General features: G+C 42.3%; 1 protein-coding gene across 1 annotated transcript in view; it reads right to left on the bottom strand.

Annotated features, from left to right (window-relative positions):
• Positions 1 to 24,538, bottom strand: part of LOC143769710 (alpha-2-macroglobulin-like protein 1) — a 321,408-nt gene that overhangs the window by 83,093 nt on the left and 213,777 nt on the right. The window contains exons 17-21 of the mRNA XM_077258496.1: positions 11,450 to 11,531; positions 10,535 to 10,613; positions 9,745 to 9,970; positions 8,373 to 8,493; positions 6,686 to 6,807 (exon numbers count right to left, since the gene is read on the bottom strand). Coding sequence (XP_077114611.1) covers positions 6,686 to 6,807; positions 8,373 to 8,493; positions 9,745 to 9,970; positions 10,535 to 10,613; positions 11,450 to 11,531 — 630 coding nt within the window. The remainder of the gene's footprint in view (positions 1 to 6,685; positions 6,808 to 8,372; positions 8,494 to 9,744; positions 9,971 to 10,534; positions 10,614 to 11,449; positions 11,532 to 24,538) is intronic.

Raw genomic sequence — 24,538 nt, 5'->3', positions numbered from 1 at the left:
GACTGTTTGGGCAACTATCTGGCAATGTCATTATGTCATTATGTTAGTAGTATATTATATTATTTGAGCACTACATGTTACATTATGTCTCCCTCCATTCATTCCTATGCAATCTCCAAAACCTGCCAAGCATGCTCCCATGGATAATCCATAGAGCAGCACATGTGCAGCTGCCATTCTATTTCTCAAGATAGAGGTGAGTTCCAGCACTGGGAATAAATGTTCCTGATGACACAAACCTGTTAAAGTGAACCTTTCACACCTCTTTGGAGTCTATGCACAATTCACAGGAGTGCTTCAGGTTCATTATTTCTTTTGGTATGGAGGGGGTTAAGAGTTCTTGGTTTAAGTCCCTGAAATTCCATTTGGCTTTTTTGTCTCAGCTGCTCCTTCACTCCCCCTTCACTTTTTAAACTAGCTTCTGGCTTCCTCCCAGGCCAGCAATAGTTTTTTCTATCCTGTGCTTTACTTACTACTGTTGTGTTCCTGGAGAAGGTGTAGAGCTTTTGGAAGGTTTGTGTTCCTTTTGATTCCTGTGGATATCCTTTGTTTGTGTGTTTCCCCTGTCTGTCTTATGTTAGTCGTAAGACTAGTGTTTTGCTGCCCAGCTCACTATTTAGAGCTAAGACTCAGGGTCAGCCAGGGCTTAGGCATGTGATGGCAAGGGGGGGAAAGCACTGATATGCAAACAAGAGAAAACAGACCAGGTCTATATAAACAGGGATCACCACACTGAATAATACAAAAAACACAGCTTTATTCAAAACAACAATACACGTAGCAAACCACATATACTTTTAAAAACATTTAAAAAGGCATAGAATTGCCATGTATGCAAGCCCACAATAGGGCAAGTAGCCCGCACAGAACTCTCAATATATACACATATAGAGTAGCTATTTCAATGTGACCATTCCCATATAGACAGCATAGCCATACCTCATAAACAACTAAATTGCACAGGAGCAACGATATAAATGCTTGATAAGGCAAACAAATGAATAGAAATGCCACCTATGAATACTATACACCAAAGTGTGGTGCATGAATACTGGGAACAAAATTAACCCAGTGATTCACAGAGAACATAGCCACTAGTTGGCCAATACCCTTATAGTTACCAATAGTATGATAGCCTGAAATATTCAAGTGCGATATACCGCTAGGCAGAGTCCAAGTGCAGGCTACACAAAAACCCAACGCGTGTCGCCACCAGGCGGTGGCTTCGTCAGGGGTATTGTGTGGGTACAGGGTCTGCTACTTAAATATTAGAAAGTATTATCACAGGTTACCTTGATCAGCTGTGTCGCTAGTACATCGCCCGCATGGAGCTTCCGGCCGCGGCCATTACAGCTAACCCCTCGGTCCAGAGCGCATGCTCCGGCGTCTCATGGGCGTAAACACAGTGACGTAACATTACTAAGGATACCAAATGCTGTGTAGTGAGCGCGTGCGCAGTACAAGCCAAGGGATTCCCTGCTAGTGCTCTAAAGCACATGATCAAGCGTCTCTTGGAATAAAGAAGCCTCGCCCACAGTTGCCAGGGTTACCAAATACCATTAGATAGTCGCGTACGTAATGCACAACACAGAACCTAGTAGTAAAATAATAGTGTATCCCAGAAAGGCAGAATGAGCATAATAGTAATGCAAGTCATATTATTGATTTACACACAATGCCACAAAGTGTGGCACACTAACATAGCATTACTGGGGACACCAAATGCTTTGTAAAAAGGCTCGTACGCAATATACGCAGCAGAAGTCCCTATCCGGGCTTCAAAGCGCATAGTCAGGCATCCCCTGAAAGAAGATTTTATACGGATTTGCTAAGTTACAGAGTACCATAGAGTGGACACATGCGCAGTGCATAACCAAGAGCCTGATAGTATAATTGTATGTCTAAACGCGAGTACATACTGATAGTGGCACATAGTGGCAATAAGAGCGCACAGATGGTATGACGTGTATAGACCTAGTTCTAACTATACATTGTAAACGAGAAGTTAAGGGCGATATCATATCAGCGCAGGCGCAATGAGCAACTTTTAAACAGATGACGCAAGATGTAAAACAATAAAGCAGCGTTGCCAGGGACACCAAAAACTATGAAAAGGACACGTACGCAATCTGAACGGCAAAACTCATTCAAAATTCATACAAAAAGATGGTTCTAGAACATATATTAAAAATCCAAGTAGGCAGTACAAATGAACATTTATCTATAAAACCCAGTAAATAAGAGATCTTCGTTTAGGCCATGAGGCGTTAAACAGTTCAGTTCGAAAATCCATCTGGACTCCCGTCTCAAAAGCTCTAGAACCATCTTTTTGTATGAATTCCATTTTGGGTCTGAAGTGTAAGGGGCTTATGAATTTGTGCTTTCTTTTCCCATATTGACAGCATATCCCCCCTATAGCACAGAAAGTTGAAATCTGCTATATGTAAAACATCAGTAGGCTCAAGAATTTTGGTTTCGTGACTGTTTTGCTATACTTTTGGGCATATTTGGTAATTGTTTAACTTATTCAGCCCACTCACTGTTTGTATGCCATTATGGTGTTAATTTTTGTTAAGTTGGTATTATTTCTTAGTAAATTGAGCGCATTTCGTCATGTGCTATAAAATGCAACTCCGCTTAAGATCTTTGATTCACTTTTTGGTGTATCTCTAATCTCTTTTGCTAGGGCCACTGTGGAGATCTGCCTGTTAGGGACAAACGGGGGTTTCTTAATCATAATACATGCATTCACTATTGATTGAAAATTCAGGTGCACCCTCTTTGGTAGCCCTCTACTAATTGCTGACAAGGCAGTAACTTCTCTATCTAACTTGAATATCATGCATACTCTTGGTAAACCGATTATGTGGCTTTCACTATTATTATGCTACTTAGTGCGTTAGCGCCGATTTGATACCATCTTTATTCTATACTGTATTGTATACATTTATAACTAGACTTGTGGACGCTATATCATCTGTACGCTTGTAGTGCGACTCGGTTTTACTATCAAGATGTCCCTATGTTTGGACATATATCCTACTATTGGGGGTTTGGTTATGCATTGTACATACGTCCCCTTATTGGTACTCTTTAAACCTCAGGAAGTGTGTGTGAATTCTTTACAGCTGAGGGGATGCCTCACCATGCGCTTTAAAACCTGGACAATGAGTTTTGCCGTTCAGATTGCGTACGTGTCCTTTTCATAGTTTTTGGTGTCCCTGGCAACGCTGCTTTATTGTTTTACATCTTGCGTCATCTGTTTAAAAGTTGCTCATTGCGCCTGCGCTGATATGATATCGCCCTTAACTTCTCGTTTACAATGTATAGTGAGAACTAGGTCTATACACGTCATACCATCTGTGCGCTCTTATTGCCACTTTGTGCCACTATCAGTATGTACTCGCGTTTAGACATACAATTATACTATCAGGCTCTTGGTTATGCACTGCGCATGTGTCCACTCTATGGTACTCTGTAACTTAGCAAATCCGTATAAAATCTTCTTTCAGGGGATGCCTGACTACGCGCTTTGAAGCCCGGATAGGGACTTCTGCTGCGTATATTGCGTACGAGCCTTTTTACAAAGCATTTGGTGTCCCCAGTAATGCTATGTTAGTGTGCCACACTTTGTGGCATTGTATGTAAATCAATAATATGACTTGCATTACTATTATGCTCATTCTGCCTTTCTGGGATACACTATTATTTTACTACTAGGTTCTGTGTTGTGCATTACGTACGCGACTATCTAATGGTATTTGGTAACCCTGGCAACTGTGGGCGAGGCTTCTTTATTCCAAGAGACGCTTGATCATGTGCTTTAGAGCACTAGCAGGGAATCCCTTGACTTGTACCGCGCACGCGCTCACTACACAGCATTTGGTATCCTTAGTAACGTTACGTCACTGTGTTTACGCCCATGAGACGCCGGAGCATGCGCTCTGGACCGAGGGGTTAGCTGTAATGGCCGCGGCCGGAAGCTCCATGCGGGCGATGTACTAGCGACACAGCTGATCAAGGTAACCTGTGATAATACTTTCTAATATTTAAGTAGCAGACCCTGTACCCACACAATACCCCTGACGAAGCCACCGCCTGGTGGCGACACGCGTTGGGTTTTTGTGTAGCCCGCACTTGGACTCTGCCTAGCGGTATATCGCACTTGAATATTTCAGGCTATCATACTATTGGTAACTATAAGGGTATTGGCCAACTAGTGGCTATGTTCTCTGTGAATCACTGGGTTAATTTTGTTCCCAGTATTCATGCACCACACTTTGGTGTATAGTATTCATAGGTGGCATTTCTATTCATTTGTTTGCCTTATCATTAGTGTTGAGCATTCCGATACTGCAAGTATCGGGTATCGGCCGATACTTGCTGTATCGGAATTTCCGATACCGAGATCCGATACTTTTGTGGTATCGGGTATCGGGTATCGCAACAACATTAATGTAATAATGTGTAAAAAAGAGAATTAAAATAAAAAATATCGCTATACTCACCTGTCCGACGCAGCCGGGACCTCAGCGAGGGAACCGGCATCGTTGTTTGTTTAAATTTCGCGCTTTTACTTGGTTACGTGAAGTCCCGGCTTGTGATTGGTCAGGGCGGCCATGTTGCCGGGACGCGGACCAATCACAGCAAGCCGTGACGAAATTACATCACGGCTTGCTGTGATTGGTCCGCGTCCCGGCAACATGGCCGCCATTAACCAATCACAAGCCGTGACGTCACGGGAGGCTGGACATGCGCGTATTTTGAAAAGCGCGCGTGTCCAGCCTCCAGTGACGTCCCGGCAACATGGCCGCCATTAACCAATCACAAGCCGGGACGTCACGGGAGGCTGGACATGCGCGTATTTTGAAAAGCGCGCGTGTCCAGCCTCCAGTGACGTCCCGGCAACATGGCCGCCATTAACCAATCACAAGCCGGGACGTCACGGGAGGCTGGACACGCGCGCTTTTCAAAATACGCGCATGTCCAGCCTCCCGTGACGTCCCGGCTTGTGATTGGTTAATGGCGGCCATGTTGCCGGGACGTCACTGGAGGCTGGACACGCGCGCTTTTCAAAATACGCGCATGTCCAGCCTCCCGTGACGTCCCGGCTTGTGATTGGTTAATGGCGGCCATGTTGCCGGGACGTCACTGGAGGCTGGACACGCGCGCTTTTCAAAATACGCGCATGTCCAGCCTCCCGTGACGTCACGGCTTGTGATTGGTTAATGGCGGCCATGTTGCCGGGACGCGGACCAATCACAGCAAGCCGTGACGTAATTTCGTCACGGCTTGCTGTGATTGGTCCGCGTCCTGGCAACATGGCGCCGTGACCAATCATAAGCCAGGATGTCACTGGAGGCTGGACACGCGCGCTTTTCAAAACACGCGCATGTCCAGCCTCCCGTGACGTCACGGCTTGTGATTGGTTAATGGCGGCCATGTTGCCGGGACGCGGACCAATCACAGCAAGCCGTGACGTAATTTCGTCACGGCTTGCTGTGATTGGTCCGCGTCCCGGCAACATGGCCGCCCTGACCAATCACAAGCCGGGACCTCACGTAACCAAGTAAAAGCGCGAATTTTAAACAAACAACGTTGCCGGTTCCCTCGCTGAGGTCCCGGCTGCGTCGGACAGGTGAGTATAGCAATATTTTTTATTTTAATTCTTTCTTTTACACATTAATATGGTTCCCAGGGCCTGAAGGAGAGTTTCCTCTCCTTCAGACCCTGGGAACCATCAGGAATACCGTCCGATACCTGAGTCCCATAGACTTGTATTGGTATCGGGTATCGGTATCGGATTGGATCCGATACTTTGCCGGTATCGGCCGATACTTTCCGATACCGATACTTTCAAGTATCGGACGGTATCGCTCAACACTACTTATCATGCATTTATATCGTTGCTCCTGTGCAATTTAGTTGTTTATGAGGTATGGCTATGCTGTCTATATGGGAATGGTCACATTGAAATAGCTACTCTATATGTGTATATATTGAGAGTTCTGTGCGGGCTACTTGCCCTATTGTGGGCTTGCATACATGGCAATTCTATGCCTTTTTAAATGTTTTTAAAAGTATATGTGGTTTGCTACGTGTATTGTTGTTTTGAATAAAGCTGTGTTTTTTTTTATTATTCAGTGTGGTGATCCCTGTTTATAAAGACCTGGTCTGTTTTCTCTTGTTTGCATATCAGTGGTTTTTTCAGGTCTAAGTGTGATCCCACAATCCGTGGTGCCCCCTTACTATTACTTAGTAAGGGGGGGAAAGCACCCATCAAGAGTGATAGGGAGCGCAGGTGTCAGCAAAGGTGAGTGCTGAGGGGTCACCATTTTCTCCTCTCCCCATTGTCAAAGCTCACCTTTATCTGCTCCCTTGCCCTCTCTCTTTGCATCTCTCTGCCCTGGCGTGACAATTACCATTATGTCTCCAGATAAATAGTTATTCTGAAATTGACAGGTTCCCTTTAAGATCGGCACTACCGGAACATTAAAACATACTCATAGCCACAAAATCTATGAGCATTTATATTGACACACAATTGACCTTCCCGGTAAATACATGGAAATTGGCAATCCAACATAGTTGTACGAGGGCTTACAATTACTGTGTTCATGTCCTCATTATATAACCGTGAAATGTTGTAGCACATTATATGTGCATTGCGGTTAATATCTCTCACCTTGATCTCAACGGTTTTCTCCACAGAGTCCGTTCTGAGATCCTTTCCTATCAGAAGAACATCTTCGTTGCAATCTCCTTCCACGTCCAAAGACCCACTGTCAACATGAATCTTTAGTGTCTCTGAAAAGTGAATGTAGAGTCCAATGTAAGGGACATATTATAGAGTATAAAGAATATTATATATAATTTCTGTGCTCGACTCAAGAGCTGGAATATCAAACATCTGAGATGTTGGGCTACAGGAACCTTAAACTGCCACTAAGGGCTCATTGACATGGTTCTAAAGTGTGGTAATAGGGTTCCCATAAAAAAGCATTTGCAGCGCCCCAGAGTCCTGGTCGTTGCAGTAATGTCGCTCTTCCACCAGGGGGAGTGATGTTACGTCTGGTGGCACTAAAGGAGTTCACCTGACCAGGTATCACAGTCACACACTACACTTCACACTCCAGTCCACCAGGGGGAGCAAAGGTTCTATGTACTAGGCCACTCCTCACACACGGGTAAAACTGGTGGGTTGGATAGGAAGTCAGTCAGAAAGCTACCTGGGTTCGACCCAGAGAAGACCTGTCAGGCAGACAGGGGGAGAAGGAGGAACATCTGAGCTGCAGACAGAGGTCCCTGTCAGGGGTGGGATCCTGACAGAGACAGAGCACGAGTTAGAACGTTACGGAGCTGCGCCTGCACTTCATTGCGGAAGCATACTAAGAAAGGACATGAAGCAAAGTATATTGTCCAGAGTGAGAAACGAGATCACAGCACAAGGAGAAAACACCGGGAGGAGTTCTGCCTTAAGATCGGCAACATCCTTCTGAGGCGCATAGCCGGTGGCCGGAACACCGAGGGAGTAATTGGCTCTACACATTACTTTGAAACACGGCAGGACAGTTAATTCCAAGTTGGCTGTCCAACCTTTAAACCTACTGAAGACAACGGAATCAAATTGTGGGAGAGGGGTGTCACTAGGGTCCCTATAAAATAGCTCCAGGCCTACCCCGTCATACGGGTCGTCCTATCCATACCATCTGGGTGACGGAGAGAGAGAACATCAGAAACAAACACGAAAGTTGTGAGGACTATCCTGTGGTGCTCAGCAGGGAGGTTCTACAACACACAGGCGCTAGTAGGAAGGCTACTGATTTCCACCTGCAAAGGGAACTCTGGATGTGCCTTCGGACCGGCTGGACTCAGCCAGCCCTGTGAGCAGTGCTCTGGACTGTGGACGCTGAAGTCTTCAGTAAAAGGTAAAGAGACTGCAACCTTGTGTCCTCGTTATTTACCGCGACCTACCATCACCATCTACACTTCTGGGAAGCCCTGGGGATACACCTCACCTGTGGGAAGGTATACCATCTAGCTGCCATAACATCACCCCAGTGGACCCCTCAGCAGCGTCGGTCATCCTGACTGAATACCACAGGTGGCGTCACGAACACCGTACAAACTATCTCCTAAAAGTGGTAGCCCCCCTCAGTAGGGCCACGGACCGGGTCGGGCCACCGTGACATCCCCAGAAGCACCGAAGGACCCGGTATCCGGGTTCCCCATTGCCCTACGCGTGGGGGCGCTGCAACACGATACTCCACTGTCTCTCCAATTTTTTCTGGATTTGAGAAAACAAAAATCTAACAGTTTTGATTGTTAAAAAAAAGTCATTTATACATAAAAATAATGAATCATTGCAGTACTTAGTTTTACAGCTGAAACATCCCAGGTGAACCTGTGCGAATGCCCCTCACAGACACATCGGGCCTGCTCCTTGTCCTGGGCTGTGATCAGATCTTCTGAGTCAGTCAGTGACGCGACAATCTGTTATAAAAATAAAGCAAATAAATGCAGACTTCATAAATGCAAAAAAGATAAAACATGTTCTTATTTTTCACAGTTATAGTTTTTTGAGACCTGACCATTAAATCATTGAGAAACTTAGCAAAATTATGAGTTGTAGTATAAAACCTACAATCACTTTTCCTCAACTGGCTACACCGCAACGATGGAAAGGTTTTCTACTAGATTTTGAAGCAACTTATACAGGATTGTAATAAATAAATTTATAGCCGCACTGCAAAATGTATGGCCTGGATTAATTAGGACTAAAATTCAGTTCTATCCACTGTTTATTTCTCTCGTTTTATTGATAACTGTATATTTTACCTCTCCCATCTCCCACCATCCACAGTTATCAGTATGACTCATGCTTTTTCTAAGCTGCGCTTTGCAGTGTTCATCGAGGGTAAAATTGATGTATACCCTTGACAGATCCCACAATGCCACTATAGCCAAACAGTGACATGTGTCGTATATAGATCTCACTGTCCACAGTGACGTGTTGTATATTGGTCTCATTGTACACTGTAACAAGTGTTGTACATTGGTCCAATTGTATACAGTGTTGAATCTATGGGGTACTGTCAAGAGAAAGATGAGACACCAGACCCAACAATGCAGACTAGGTGAAGGCTGCTATCAAAGCAACCTGGGCTTCCATAACACCTCAGCAGTGCCACAGGCTGATCGCCTCCATGCCACGCCGCATTGATGCATTTACTGAACATACATTTCAGTAGGCCAACATTTCAGATTTTAAAATAATTTTTCAAGCTGATGCTATGAAGTATTCTAATTTACTGAGATAATGACTTTTGGGTTTTCATTGGCTGTATGTTATAATCATCAACATTAACAGAAATAAACACTTAAAATAGATCACTCTGTTTGTAATGACTCTATATAATATATGAGTTTCACTTTTTGTATTGAAGAACCCAAATAAATTTACTTTTTGATGGTATTCTAATTTAGTGATAAACACTTGCAATATGACAAATAATGTGACCTTTTACTATAGAAAAAAAACAAGGCTAATGTAGACATCAGGCAAACCAGGGCTGATGTCAGGGCCAATTGCACTTGCGGAGTTTCCAGTGAGCTGGTCAAACATGTTGTATACTTGCCAAGTTGGAGGTTCAGCTACAAAGTTCTCCTCTGGAAATCTGTCAACCAAGGAGAAAAGCTAACATTTCTTTTGAACATTAAAAAAATATTCAGAATGTTTCTTACCAAAATGCATTCCTTCTCATAGCTGAAGACCAAGGCTTGTATTGTAAATTTCTCTCCTTGTATCACAGAGGAGGGGACAATCAGGTCAATGAAGTAAGGTTGGAATGTGGTGAGTTCAACATCGGTGACACTGTCTAAACCATTCTTGCCCAAGCAGAAGGCATCAGTTACCCATTTAGTGATACTGTGTGGAGTTGTTCGATTCAGTACAGCATGTCCATCTGAGCTGTAAGACAAGATGAATACTGTGATGAATGAATGAATGTTTTTATTAGATGTTAAAAATATTCAGGTACAAAAAAGACAAGAAACAGGTAAAATAATAGAAGAAAATTTGATAAAATATGTAAAAATGCTAGGCAATAAAGATGTGCTAAATTTCACTAGGTTGTATCCTAGGTATCTGCAACTATCTGCAGTCTACTGATGAATGACAATGGAGCCCCCACTCCTCTGCGGCTGTCCCTTACAATAATGTGTTGTAATAGTAGTACAATGATATACCAAAAAAACTATCTCTAATTGGGGAAAGACAGGGACAAATCATATATGGTAAGTCATAAATATTATTATGATGGTAGCCTTAGAAATAGCGGCAACGCTTTTCCCTAACAGGTTCATCTGGAGGCCAATAATTGGTTATAATAACCAAGATAACATACCCAGCATGGCTTACAAATACTGATGTAAAATGCTGATCACATACTGAAGGTGTGAAAGGGCCTTAATATAATAATGTGCAAGTGCCACAGGTATAGACATTAATGTAATAAAGTGATGGCATACTCACCCTACAGGAACTACCTCAAACAGCCAGGTGTCAGGAAAGTAACTTCTCGTAAAACGTTTTGGGATCTGTTTAGCAACATCTAAGAAAGGCAAATACTGCATTAAAAATAAATGTCGAGTCATTTGCTTCTTAAACCCCCAGCGACCAGTTTGATTTTGAATTTTTTTTTTCTCCTTTTCTTTTAAGAGACATAGGTTTTTTTACTTTTCTGTCAACATGACCATACGAGCGTTTGTTTTCTGCACGATGAGTTGTAATTTTGAATGATATCATTAAATTTACTATATAATTTACTAAAAAAAAAAAAAACTTCAAAGCTTTATGAAATGATAAAATAATTAAATTCTGCCTTTTTTTTCAGATTTTTTTCAGATGTTTATTATGTAATAAAATTAATTGAAAACATTATTTTTCACATTGATTGCAGCGTCACAAAACTTGTATAGTTTGTTTGTTTTTCTACTTAGGTGGTGAAAACAAATTCAGCAATTTGTTAAAAAAAAATCTGGCTTGTGTTGTCATTTTTTGACAAATGTAAGGCCTCTTTCACACGACCTGCATCAGTACCATACAGACGGATGCCGGGAAAGAAGCGCTACTGTAAGCGCTGTTTCCCGGTGGCGGGTGCTGAAGATGGCTTTCATTCTCCCCTGCTCTGCTGGCGATCTGCGAGAGCAGAAGAGCATGATGAGAGTTATATTAAAGTCAGAATGCCACTATTGACAGCGGCATCAGAGGGGTTAAATGCCCCGATCCTGGGTGTTGCTGTGGGGTGTCAGCTGTCACATGCAGAAAGAAGAAAGAAAGAATTTTGTTCACATGTTCCTTGAGCAGGATTTTCTCCTGTTTTGTGGTCACAGTGCTAAACCTTGACCCATGCGACCTTCAGATAAGGATTTCGATTTATGGAAGTACCTTTATTTGTTTTCGTTTTTACAGACATACGGGGAGCCACGTCTTTTGAGCCAGTGTTGGTAAAAATGAGTAAGTAGTTTTCCTAAAAAAAAAGAAAAATATTGACTTGTTCATATTAACCAACTTACTTTATATTTAGCCAGTCATCAAGAGGTGTTTTTTTTAATTTGATGGATCTATTCATTCACCCTCTCCATTATGAGACTTAGTACCAACAAATAAAACTGTTGATTGAAGAACCTGTATCAGGTTGTGAATTTGTTACTGAAGAACTGGCAGTAGACACTTCATCACCAGAAGAATTTGCCATTACTAATGAAAATTAAATTCTGTTGAACCTGAAATCTTTCAAGAACCAAAGCCTTCTCAAGATAACTGTTTAATATTGTCATCTCTTGTTGATCAGTAGTGTTGAGCATTCCGATACTGCAAATATCGGGTATCGGCCGATATTCGCTGTATCGGAATTCCGATACCGAGTTCCGATATTTTTGTGATATCGGAATCGGAAGTTCCCAGTGTGTGGTTCCCAGGGTCTGGAGGAGAGGAGACTCTCCTTCAGGCCCTGGGATCCATATTCATGTAAAAAATAAAGAATAAAAATAAAAAATATGGATATACTCACCCCTCCGGCGGACCCTGGACCTTAGCGTTGTAACCGGCAGCCTCCGTTCCTAAGAATGCAGTAAGTGTAGGACCTGCGATGACGTCGTGGCTTGTGATTGGTCGCGTGAGCGGTCACATGAGCGGTCACGCGACCAATCACAAGCTGCGACGTCATCGAAGGTCCTTCACTCTGCATTCTTAGGAACGGAGGCAGACGCTTGCAGCGGTGACAGCCAGGGCTCGTCCGAGGGTGAGTATATCCATATTTTTTATTTTTATTCTTTATTTTTTACATGAATATGGATCCCAGGGCCTGAAGGAGAGTTTCCTCTCCTTCAGACCCTGGGAACCATCCAGGATACCTTCCGATATTTGTGTCCCATTGACTTGTATTGGTATCGGGTATCGGTATCGGCGAGATCCGATATTTTGCCGGTATCGGCTGATCCAATCCGATACCGATACTTTCGAATATCGGAAGGTATCGCTCAACACTATTGATCAGCATTGAATAGCTGTCTCATAAACTAATTGCTATTTATATACCTAAAAAAAACACAAACATAGCCTTTCCTCTCACCAAACCTGCACAAGTTTCTACAGGGGAACTTCAAGCTACTAAAAAAAATAATTATTTATACAAAAATGGATAATTCTGTTATAGAAAATTGCAGTCACCAAGAATACCAATAACTTTTGCTTTTTAGTTACAACAATTTTTCCCACTGATACCACCTCTGCATAAGGCCGATTACTGCATAGGGTACTATTGGGGAAAGTCAAATCAGTAGATTTTTCCCATAAAATTCTGATTTCCACAAAAAATGAGTATGAAGCAGAGACCTAAAGAAAATTGATTCGCATAATATCAACATTTAAAAAAAAAAAAAAAACATTCTTGCCCTCTGTGCTGATTCCTGTGCAAGGGCTTAATCCTGAGCAAAGTCATACCCATGAGGATGCCCCTAGACATTTGGAAAAACCAATGATCACTCCTGAACGGTACTCCCATCTGTGCAAGCTTATTGATGCCAACTTTAAGAGATATGAATCTTCTTTTCAATCCTTGGGGGGTGGGGATGAAGAGCGCATCCAGACAAATCACTCAGACAGCTCTCATAGATCCATGGAAAGCCTAAATAGTATACGATCAGAAGATTTTTCTGAAATTACGGACACATCAGATTATATTAAAACTGACTTATCTGACAACACCTCATCTACACACTCATCGGTGAGTGATGTTTCTTGCGAGAATCATTCACAGGTTGAAAACTCTGATATAGATGGGTCCTCACCTGGTTGATTACTTATTGAAGAGATCCCTGCATCGGACAACCAGCCAACGGAGGGTTTCCTGATTAACATGCTTAAAACCTTTCTAATATCAGTGAACCTTTTGAAAAATGAAGCTGCTGGGGATAGGGATAGAGACTTACTACACGACCATAATAAACAAAGCAACTCTATAGCATCTGAAGTTTTTATAAAAAGACTTTTCAAAGACGCGCTATTATCTGTGACTAATGACACTGATTTAACTAACTCAGAATCCCCTACGGGTCCCAGCTACGCTTCGGAATCAATAAATACTTCCAGGAAAAACGAACTAAAAGTCTCCCAAAGTTATTACGTACTCCCAGAATCACTGGATAGGATTCAAAAGGATATTTCTACCCTCAAAACAAATTTGGCTAATTACGAGAACTATAAAAGACGGAATAACATTAAAATCAGAGAAATCCCAGAGTCAATTCAAACTTTCCAACTCAAAAATTACATTACATCAATGGTATCTCACTTGTTTCCCAACACCAGTGAAAAATTCTTAATAAACAGATTGTTCAGAGTACGCAGACCGTCATCTCTTCCCCAGGACGTTTCAAGGGATGTAATTGACACCTTCTATCCTAATTGGATAAGAAATGCACTTCTCAACATATCAAAGGCATCAGAATTTCTTTCTTTGCCATATAGCCACTTGGTTTTCTTTAAAGACCTATCGAAAGAGACTCTACAGAAATGAAAGCTTTTTCCCACATCACGTGTAGACTCCGACGGGCCGGGATCCTCTACTTTTGGACACAGGAATCGTCTCGTAAAGTGAACTATGTCTCAAGCCTTATCTCTATCACCTCTCTGAACGAGGGTAATGCTTTTCTACAATCAGCCGGAATACAGCATCCTATGACCTCCTCTAGATCTTCCTCTATGCTGACATCAGATCTGAACTCAAATGGAGGAGTTTGAACCAGATTTATTTATCTCCACTTTAGAGCTTTTTGATTGAACTGAACATTGGCTCCCAATCGGTCTGAGGCCACCTTAAGGCATGCCCGGACTGGACAGACCCATATACTGTATATACGTTATTAAATGCTTACAGCTATAGTTATTCTTTTTTCTCCTAGGTAAAGATGTACTGGATTAGACAGTCAATCATATTTATACGTTATCAAATGCATACTGCTATAGTATTTTCCTAGATATGGAATATAAGCAACTGATTTTTTTGGTTAATATTATAGACATATGTGTGTCTGTCTTTTTCTTTCTTTCAGATATGGATTTCAAGCAACAGACTTGTGGCTAAATCTAAGCATATGTATGTCTGTCACTTCTTTTGCAGGTATAGATACTAAGGCCTCTTTCACACTTCAGTTGTTTGGCGTCAGTCTAAAACCGCCATTTTCCTCAAAAAACGGATCCGTTTTTTTTTTCGACGGATCCATTTTTTTCCCCATAGACTTGCATTAGCGACGGATTGTGACGGATGGCCATCCGTTCTATCTGTCATGCGACGGATCCGTCGAAATTTGGCGGACATTGTCTAGACATCGACGGACTTTGTAACGTTTTTTGTCGCCGCCTAATTAACGGTCCGCGACGGATCCGTCGCATCCGTTATTTTATAGAATGGGCGCCTATGGGCGACGGATCCGTCGCGATCCGTTATTTGGCGGATCCGTCGCCCCAATCCGTTTTTTTCAACTGAGCATGCTCCAAAAAGTTGATACTTTTCCCAGACAACCCCAAAACTATATAAACAGGACAGGTGGGCCTCATTTCTCAATGTGCCATCAAGAGAGAACACAGAGCCTGCCAGCAAGAGAGACCCTGCCAGCAAGAGAGATCCTGCCAGCGAGAGAGATCCTGCCAGCGAGAGATCCTGCCAGCGAGACATACCCTGCCAGCGAGACATACCCGCTAGCAAGAGAGACCCTGCCAGAGACTGCTATGTGAGTACTGCCATCCAGCGTGTGTGTGTATGCCTGCCTTGCATGTTTTTTATTTTTCATACTGTGCTGGTATTTTTAATGGCTGTGCTGTGACGTGTGTGTGTGCGTGTATGCCGTGTGATGTGTGCCAGACCGCCTGCCTGCCTTGTTTTTTATTTTTCATACTGTGCTGGTATTTTTAATGGCTGTGCTGTGACGTGTGTGTGTGTGTGTATGCCGTGTGATGTGTGCCAGACCGCCTGCCTGCTTTGTTTTTTATTTTTCATACTGTGCTGGTATTTTTAATGGCTGTGATGTGACGTGTGTGTGTGTGTGTGTGTGTGTGTATGCCGTGTGATGTGTGCCAGACCGCCTGCCTGCCTTGTTTTTTATTTTTCATACTGTGCTGGTATTTTTAATGGCTGTGCTGTGACGTGTGTGTGTGTGTGTGTGTGTGTGTGTGTGTGTTTCTAAATGCTGTGTGATGTGTTCTGCATTTTTTGGTGATTTTTCATACATTAACATACTGTACTGGTATTTCAAATAAAGAGCAGTGTAGCTCCTACTTTCCAACCAAAAAAAAAGAAAAAAAAAAAATCGAATAAAAATTACACAAAACTGTCCGTAGTATGATTTCAAGACAAATTTAAAACTGGTCTACATTCAATAAAGGTGTTTGAGGTTTTATATATAAATGCAGAATGCAAACCTTTGGTATACAAAATGTTATCTGGTTATAACTAGGGTAACCATAATTATCATTTTTGGGTATTGGTATTTTAACTTTGAATGAGGGAATTTTTTTTATAAGGTTGAAACTGTCTCTGGACGAGGGAGTGGGTAGGTTTACCAACATGCGCATGGCGCATATCAAGATTGAAGTAGTTTTGGTGTTGCTTTCATGGAATTTTGGGGGCAAACAGGAGGTGGAGGGTTTTGCAGCTTGTACATCAAGCATATCAAGTTAACATTTTTTATTTTTTATTTTTAGGTGCGGTTAAAATTTTTTTTAGGGGGGGGGGAATGTAATTTGGCATATCAATACATAGTATAGTAGCTTAGAACTGTCTTTATACTTGCAGATTCTAGGGACCAAGGAACTAGGGACCAAGACGATGCAGGCAGACCCCCCAAAGTTTTGAAAACATGTAAGTATAAAGTCCCGAAAAGCTGCGTCTATCCTTTTGTATAGTAGCTTAGAACTCTCTTTATACTTGCAGATTCTAGGGACCAAGACAGACGCAGGCAGAATAACAATGTCTTCATCTGAGAGCCCCCCCCTCACATCGTCAGCCAACTGAGGTTTTTTTTTTTTTTCTTCATAAATTTTTTTGGGTACATCTCTGGTAATGTTTTTGAACCCTATATGTATTTATTCTTTTTTCACAGGAAGATGAAGCAGAGGAGCTTCATGAAGGAGACGGGCAGGGTGGAGAAATGAGAGGAGCAGGAGCGCATAGTGTAAGTTTTGCAGAGACAGATCCTCACATAAAACACACTACACTCAACACAAACATTCAGCACAGCACACACACAGTACATATGCCTCCATCCTAGCACATAATTTATTTATTATTTATTTATTTTTTTTTATTAGTCTTCACAATCCGGGGCTCGACGTAGAGTTCCTCAAAGCACCTCCCATAGTCGCCGGAATGCTAATCGCGGCGGTCGCCGAAGAGTAAGTTCCTTTTTTGGTTTGGTGTTTAGCAAACTGTAAAATTCATGTGTTATAATCTTTCCCTTTTTATTCTTTTTTTTTTTGTTAAAAGGCTTCACAGCGTGCTCCCGAACAGGATGAGGAAGAGGAGGAGGGCATAGATGTGGACACCCTCATCCAAGCGGTCCAAAGTCGGGAGCCGCTATGGAAGATGTCGGACCACCATGGTGACCAGTACGTCACCCGACGGCTATGGGAGGAAGTGTGCAATGCTGTTATTGATAACTGGGAGGAACTCGATGCTGGGTCCCAGGATCTAGCACGTAAGTATTCACAGTTCATTAACGTGTGTTAGTATGATTTAATGTGTTGTATAGTAACCAATTTTTGCTTTCTCTTTCCAGGTAACAGGGTTATCGTGCGGTGGCGGTCACTGAGGGATCGCTTCAAGAGGGAGTTCAACAAGGAGATGCAGGCCCCGAGTGGATCTAGGGGACGCAGGAGCAGGTATAAAGATTCCAGAGCCCTGCCGTTCCTCCGGTCGACCCTGCTGAGCAGAAGGTAAATATTCAACACCACAAGTTTTCAGTCAAACTGTTAAAATGTGTAACCTTCTATTTTTTTTGGGCAGCAAGGGCAATTGTAATATCAAGATACTAATTTTTTTTTTTGTTTCTTCTTTAACAGTACTGTCTGCAGCACTTGGGAGCCTGCATCAGAGTTGCACACCTCTGGAGCGATCCCTCAGGGGTCCGCCACCGGGGACCACGTCGACCTTTCTGTGTCTGTACCTTCCCTTTTGTGTGATCCCTCAGCCCAATCCACCAGCGCTGGAGCAGCAGGGTGGACTTCGTCACTTGAAGCTGCAGGTGATGAGTTAGAGTTCCCTTTACCCCACCCCTCTGACACTGCCGCAACATCTAGACCACCTTTGGGGTCAGGACGGCAGCGCCAGAGAGGTCAGGAAAGGAGCTATGCGCCTGAATTTTTGCATCTGAATGCAGCCTTCCAGAATGCCATCAAGCTTTTGGGTGAGCAAACGTCTGCTGGTTACAATATGCTTCACAAAAGCATATTGGAACTCAGCAGTCGTCTGGATAGGATGCAATCAGATGCAAACAAGTCACCAAGACACTGCTTTTTTCAGTCAGTCCTCAGGCACATGGAGAATCTAACTCCTGACCTGCAGATGCATGTGATGCAAGGCTGCCACACTGCTCTAGTGCAGGCAATGTCCCAAGCCCCTCCACCCACCCTTCATGTTTCAACACCTTTCCCCTCTCAAGTCGCCGTCTATCCTCCCGTCCGTCCTCCTCCCATCCATCCTCCTCCCGTCCATCCTCCTCCCGTCCATCCTCCTTCTACTCCTTCGCCATACCTTTCTTCCCCCTCAGTATTTCTCAGTTCCTACCTTCCCCTTTCCATTCTTCCCCTTTAACTTCACCGTTCCCAATCCCACCAACACCTTCACCATACCTCCCACAAACCACATCTGTACCTCAACTCCCTTCCCAACCTCATGTTTTCACCACCCATTCCACTTCTGTTCCTCCCCGTGATGTCCTGCCCCCCCCTATCGACGTGGCCCGCCCTGTCAGCCCCTCCGCTACTATCTCCACCCCAAATTATGAGAACCTTTAAAAACTTTATGTAAATAAATAAAACTTTTTGTGGTTTAAAAACAATTTTATTGTCTCTCTTTTTTTTTTTTTTTTAAACTGTATTAAAACCACCAAGGTTATGGTAATAGTAAACATTACAAAATGTTTAAAGGGTACCGGTACAAAACATACAAAATACTGCAAGGTTAACCAAACAAAAAAATGGTATTTTTACAAGTTTTTTTAAAAATTTTTTTACACCATTTCATACTGCCAGTCAACTGATCCTGCAGGAGACATGAAGTAGTCTGCAAAATTGTCCCGCATTCTGGAGACTGCTACTGGACTGCGAAAAGTTGTGTTGTGGTAGTCCGGCAAGGTGCTTTCTGACACATTATCCTCTAGGGAAACATGTTCTTTTGATAAAACAAAATTGTGAAGTACCACGCAAGCCTTCACCACATCATCGACAGTTTCAGTCTGCAGTTTAATGGCAGTTAGTAGCACTCTCCATTTGGCAGTTAGGATGCCAAAAGCACATTCCACTACTCTGCGTGCTCTGGTTAAACGGTAATTGAAAATTTTCTTCCTCTGGGTCAGTCCACTACTTCCAAAGGGTTTAAGAAAATGTGGGGAAAGCTGGAAGGCATCATCTCCAATGCAAACAAATGGTAACGGTGGACCGGTGGTTCCAGAGAGAGGTCTAGGGGGCGGAAAGTCAAATGTCTCTCCATACAACTGACGCCCCATTGGTGAACTTTTAAAAATCTGTGAGTCATTTGCGCGTCCATACGCACCGATATCCACAGCAATGATTTGCAGTGTGCGTCGGCTATGGCCATCAATACAATTGAAAAGTACTTCTTATAGTTGTAAAATTCTGACCCAGAGCCAGAAGGTTTGACGATCCTTATATGCTTCCCATCAACTGCGCCAACACAATTTGGGAACTGGCATATTTGTTGAAAATTTTGTGCAATCTCCAGCCACCTCTCCTGTGATGGCTCTGGAATATATTCCGCTTGTAAGCACTCCCACAATGCCCGGCAGGTATCTCTGATGATCCCGGAGATGGTGGATATCCCAAGCCTAAACTGAAAATGTAGGGATGAGAACGACTCTCCAGTTGCAAGGAATCTGTTAACAAAAGGAAAAGACAATAATTAATAAAAACTTCAAAAAACATCATTACAGTTATAAGTCTGATGAATGAGAATAATTTTTAAAAATAAAAATAAAAAAAATAAATAACTTACCGAATAGTCACCATGAGATGCTCCGCTGGTGATATGGAGAAGCGCATCTGGGTGTCTCGTCTCCGTATAGAGTCTTCCACATGACCCAATAAAATTTCGAAATTTTCAGCCTTCATCCTCACATAGTTGAAGAACTTCTGAGGGTTTTCCCTCGGTTCAATGTAAAGTGTTGAATAAACACCACGGGTCATGCGTTGGGCTGTGATGGGATGGATCCACAGCCTTCTCTTCCGCCGCTGCCGCAGGATCCGCAGGCTTTCCTCCTCCTTGTCCCGAACGATGACTGCCAACCGATTTGCCTCAAAAGTAAAATCCGCACATATCTTCGCTATGTTTGCCAGTACTTGCTCCATCGCTGCCACTTTCTCTAATAAACCCTTTCAAAGATGTGATGTAAATACACAGTATATATAGTTTTCCAGTAGTTTCCAGTAGCCAATCACATTGAGATCCTCCCCTTTTAAAAAACGGATCCGTCAAAAAACGGTTCCAACGGATGTAAAAACGGACGCGACGGTTCCGACGGATCTGTTTTTGTGATGGATCAGTATAACTGATCCGTCAAAAAAACGGATCCGTCGGTACCGTTTTTCCAACAATTTTGACGGATCCGTCGATCCGTCACGATATCGGAGGTGACTGACGCCAAACAACTGAAGTGTGAAAGAAGCCTAAGCAACCGATACTGTGTTTAATCCTACTATACACTCATTCATATACCTGTCTCTTTTTCCCTTTCCCGTATCCTTTTCCCTTCCCCTCCCTCCCTCTTCCCATCCCCACTTCCCCAATGGAAAAGCATATTATATTACTTTCTACAAAATGCAATGTAAAATTTTAAAATGTTTAATAACATATTTGAACGAGATGCTGCTTCCCAAACAATTTCGCTAACAATGAGGAATATGCTGAGATATCCCAAAAATTTAATTCATGAAAGACATACAATTTTGTTTTGAAAATTTAGCATTCTGTGCCCAGACCTGGTAGGGTCTTAATCCCAGATGCTACACCTCAAAAAAATAATTTAACTAAAAATGAGTACGCTGAGATGTCCCAAAAGTTGGAGTCATGAAAGATAAAAAAATTTCCTTTCATATTCTTCAGTAAGCGATGCAAAGCCCTCATCACCTGCCAATGGCAGGTTTCAAATTAACAGTTTTCATCCTTGCAGTAAAAAGTAGTACAATAGTTTGGAATGTTAAGTAATAAAATCAGAGTCAGACAATTCAAAGTCACACGGACTCTGCAGGTTCTGCACCTTCCTGTCACTTGAATCTGGCTGTTATTTGTCAAAGATTGAGACTACCACTACCATTTTCTAAGTTTTTCATTGCTGCCGTAGTACACCAAACTCTGAATTAGGCATTTCTATTATTTGTAGACTGTAAAACCCTAAATTGACCCACACTTTCCCTGCCCTTATCTTTTATAGTGCCTGTTATAGTCCCTCCTGATTGGCTGCGATAGACCATGTGATGTGATAGCTACAAGGCATTATGTGGAAACGTATGCTGCTTTGTCTGCTGTCATGTTAACCTGCTCTCTGGGGACTTTTTTCAGAAATATGTAAAATGGCACTGAGCAGTTCTTTTGGCAAATTAAATAAATTTAATTGCAAATAGTTTGATGTCACCAAGATTTGAGATTTTCATGAAATTCAACTCACAGTTGATCAATTTGATCATATCTATTTAATATCTTAAATTACAGAAATATTGAAATTTCGGCTTTGTTATGGCAAAAAGCAACTACAAAAAGTCACATGACATCACTATTGAATGTACAACAACTGATGATTAAATTGTGAATTTGTCATAGACTCATAACAATGTTAGTATTGTTTTCTTTTTCCTGTAAATGCACCCACCTACCATGCAGAGACATGTAAGGAAATTGCAGCTTGGAAAAACAGGTAACTAGTAGATGTTATACAGTGGGGAAAATAATTATTTGATCCCTTGCTGATTTTGTAAGTTTGCCCACTGACAGACGTGAACAGTCTATAATTTTAAGGGTAGGTTAACTTTAAGCTGGTTCAGAACACAAGGAGTAAATCCAATATAAGAGTACTAGACTTGCAATAAAATGTAATAGCTGTTATGAAGAAGTGGATCATGGGGACTATATGTTCCCAAACACGTCCTACCATAGGTCCCCTGTTGTGAATTCCGTTCTTGGGCTCCCTCCGGTGGTTGTAAACGGCACTTTTGTGAATTCTGCCCTTGGGCTCCCTCCGGTGGTTTTAAGTGGAACTGCTACTCCTTGGATTCAGCTTAGCAGCTGCTTCCACTGATCGTCTCTGCTGCTCTGCTATTTAGCCTGGCTCTGATCTTCAGCCAGTGCCAGCTGTCAATGTTTCTTGGTTGGATTCAGATCTCTCCTTGGATTTCCTTGATAGTCGGTCCTGTTCAGCAAAGATAAGTCCTTGCTTGTTTATTTGTTATCCTCTTGCTGTGGACTTAATCGTTCAGCTCATTTTATGTTTGCTCTAGTCCAGCTTGTCAGTATTCAATATTCAGTTAAGCTGGAAGCTCTGGGGAAGCAGATTTTCCCTCCACACCGTTAGTCAGGTGTGGAGATTTTTTGTAAACTCTGTGATGGCTTTTTCTAGCTTTTAATACTGACCGCACAGTATCCTTTCCTATTCTGTCTATATAGTTAGAAGTGGCCTCCTTTGCTAAATCCTGGTTTCATTCTGTGTATGTCATTTCCCTCTCCACTCACAGTCCATATTTGTGGGGGGCTGTCTGTCCTTTGGGAATTTTCTCTGAGGCAAGATAGCTTTCCTGTTTCCATCTTTAGGGGTAGTCAGTTCTCCGGCTGTGACGAGATGTCTAGGGAGTGACAGGAACATTCCACGGCTACTTCTAGTGTTGTGTTAGGTTCAGGAACTGCGGTCAGTAAAGATACCATCTCCTCAGAGCTCATCCCATGTTGCTCCTTAACCACCAGGTCATAAAAGTCCCCTGATTAGCGCCAGTAATTTGCCAGGCAACAGTACTCTCTTGAACATGGGATACATCTTTATTATACATTGTTGGCAGCATGCATTTGTGACACCAAGAAATGATACCACCCCCCTCACACACAAACTATTGGCATAACCCACTAACATAGTTTGGCAGGGACACATCAGTTTCTTAAGACATGAATGATATTTGGCGCACTTAAAGTATCTCCAATGCAGCACACGTTAAGATGCAAGATGCACAGTTTAAACTATCCCTCTATTATTGTTTTTATAGCAACTTTTTTTGCCATTAACCCCTTTACCCCCAAGGGTGGATGGCACGTTAATGACCAGGCCAATTTTTACATTTCTGACCACTGTCTCTTTATGAGGTTATAACTCCGAAACGCTTCAACGGATCTTGGTGATTCTGAGATTGTTTTCTTGTGACATATTGTACTTCATGATAGTGGTAAAATTTTTTCGATACAACTTGCATTTATTTGTGAAAAAAAAAGAAATTTGGTGAAAATTTTGAAAATTTTGCAATTTTCAAACTTTTATTTTTTATTCTGTTAAACCAGAGACTTATGTGACACAAAATAGTTAATAAATAAATAAATAACATTTCCCACATGTCTACTTTACATCAGCACAATTTTGGAAACAATTTTTTTTTTTCTAGGAAGTTATAAGGGTTAAAAGTTGACCAGCAGTTTCTCATTTTTACAACAAAATTTACAAAACCATTTTTTTTAGGGACCACCTCCTCACATTTGAAGTCATTTTGAGGGGTCTATATGGCAGAAAATACCCAAAAGTGACACCATTCTGAAAACTGCACCCCTCAAGGTGCTCAAAACCACATCCAAGAAGTTTATTAACTCTTCAGGTGTTTCACAGCAGCAGAAGCAACATGGAAGGAAAATATTAACATTTTACTTTTTAGTCACAAAAATGATCTTTCAGCAATAATTTTTTTAATTTCCCAAGGGTAAAAAGAGAAAATGGACCTCAAAAGTTGTTATCAAATTTGTCCTGAGTACGCTGATACCGCACATGTGAGGGGGAACCACTTTTTGGCGCACGGCAGGGCTCAGAAGGAAAGGAGCGTTGTTTGACATTTTCAAGCTAAAATTGGCTGGAATTGGGATCGGACGCCATGTCGCATTTGGCGAGCCCCTTATGTGCCTAAACAGTGGAAACCCCCCACAAGTGTCCCCATTTTGGAAACTATACCCACTAATGAACTTATCTCGATGTGTGGTGAGCACTTTTATCCCCCAAGTGCTTCACAAAAGTTTATAACGCCCGGGCGTGAAAATAAAAATTCCTATTTTTTCCACAAACATGATGGTTTAGTCCCCAATTTTTTATTTTCTCAAGGGTAACAGGAGAAATTGGACCGAAAAAGTTGTTGTCCAATTTGTCCTGAGTATGCTGATACCCCATATGTTTGGGGGGAACCACTGTTTGGGCACATGGTAGGGCTCAGAAGGAAAGGAGCGCCGTTTGACATTTTCAAGCTAAAATTGGCTGGAATTGAGATCAGACGCCATGTCGCGTTCGGCGAGCCCCTGATGTGCCTAAACAGTAGAAACCTCCCACAAGTGACCCCATTTTGGAAACTAGACCCCCTAAGGAACTTATATAGATGTGTCGTAAGCACTTTTATCCCCCAAGTACTTCACAAAAGTTTATAACGCCCGGGCGTGAAAATAAATATTCCTATTTTTTCCACAAACATGATCGTTTAGTCCCCAATTTTTTATTTTCTCAAGGGTAACAGGAGAAA

The sequence above is a fragment of the Ranitomeya variabilis genome, chromosome 4 (genome assembly GCF_051348905.1).
Source record: "Ranitomeya variabilis isolate aRanVar5 chromosome 4, aRanVar5.hap1, whole genome shotgun sequence".
NCBI classification, from domain to species: Eukaryota; Metazoa; Chordata; class Amphibia; order Anura; family Dendrobatidae; genus Ranitomeya; species Ranitomeya variabilis.
The sequence above is the reverse complement of the archived record's forward strand: the minus strand, read 5'-3'. Positions and strand labels throughout refer to the sequence as shown.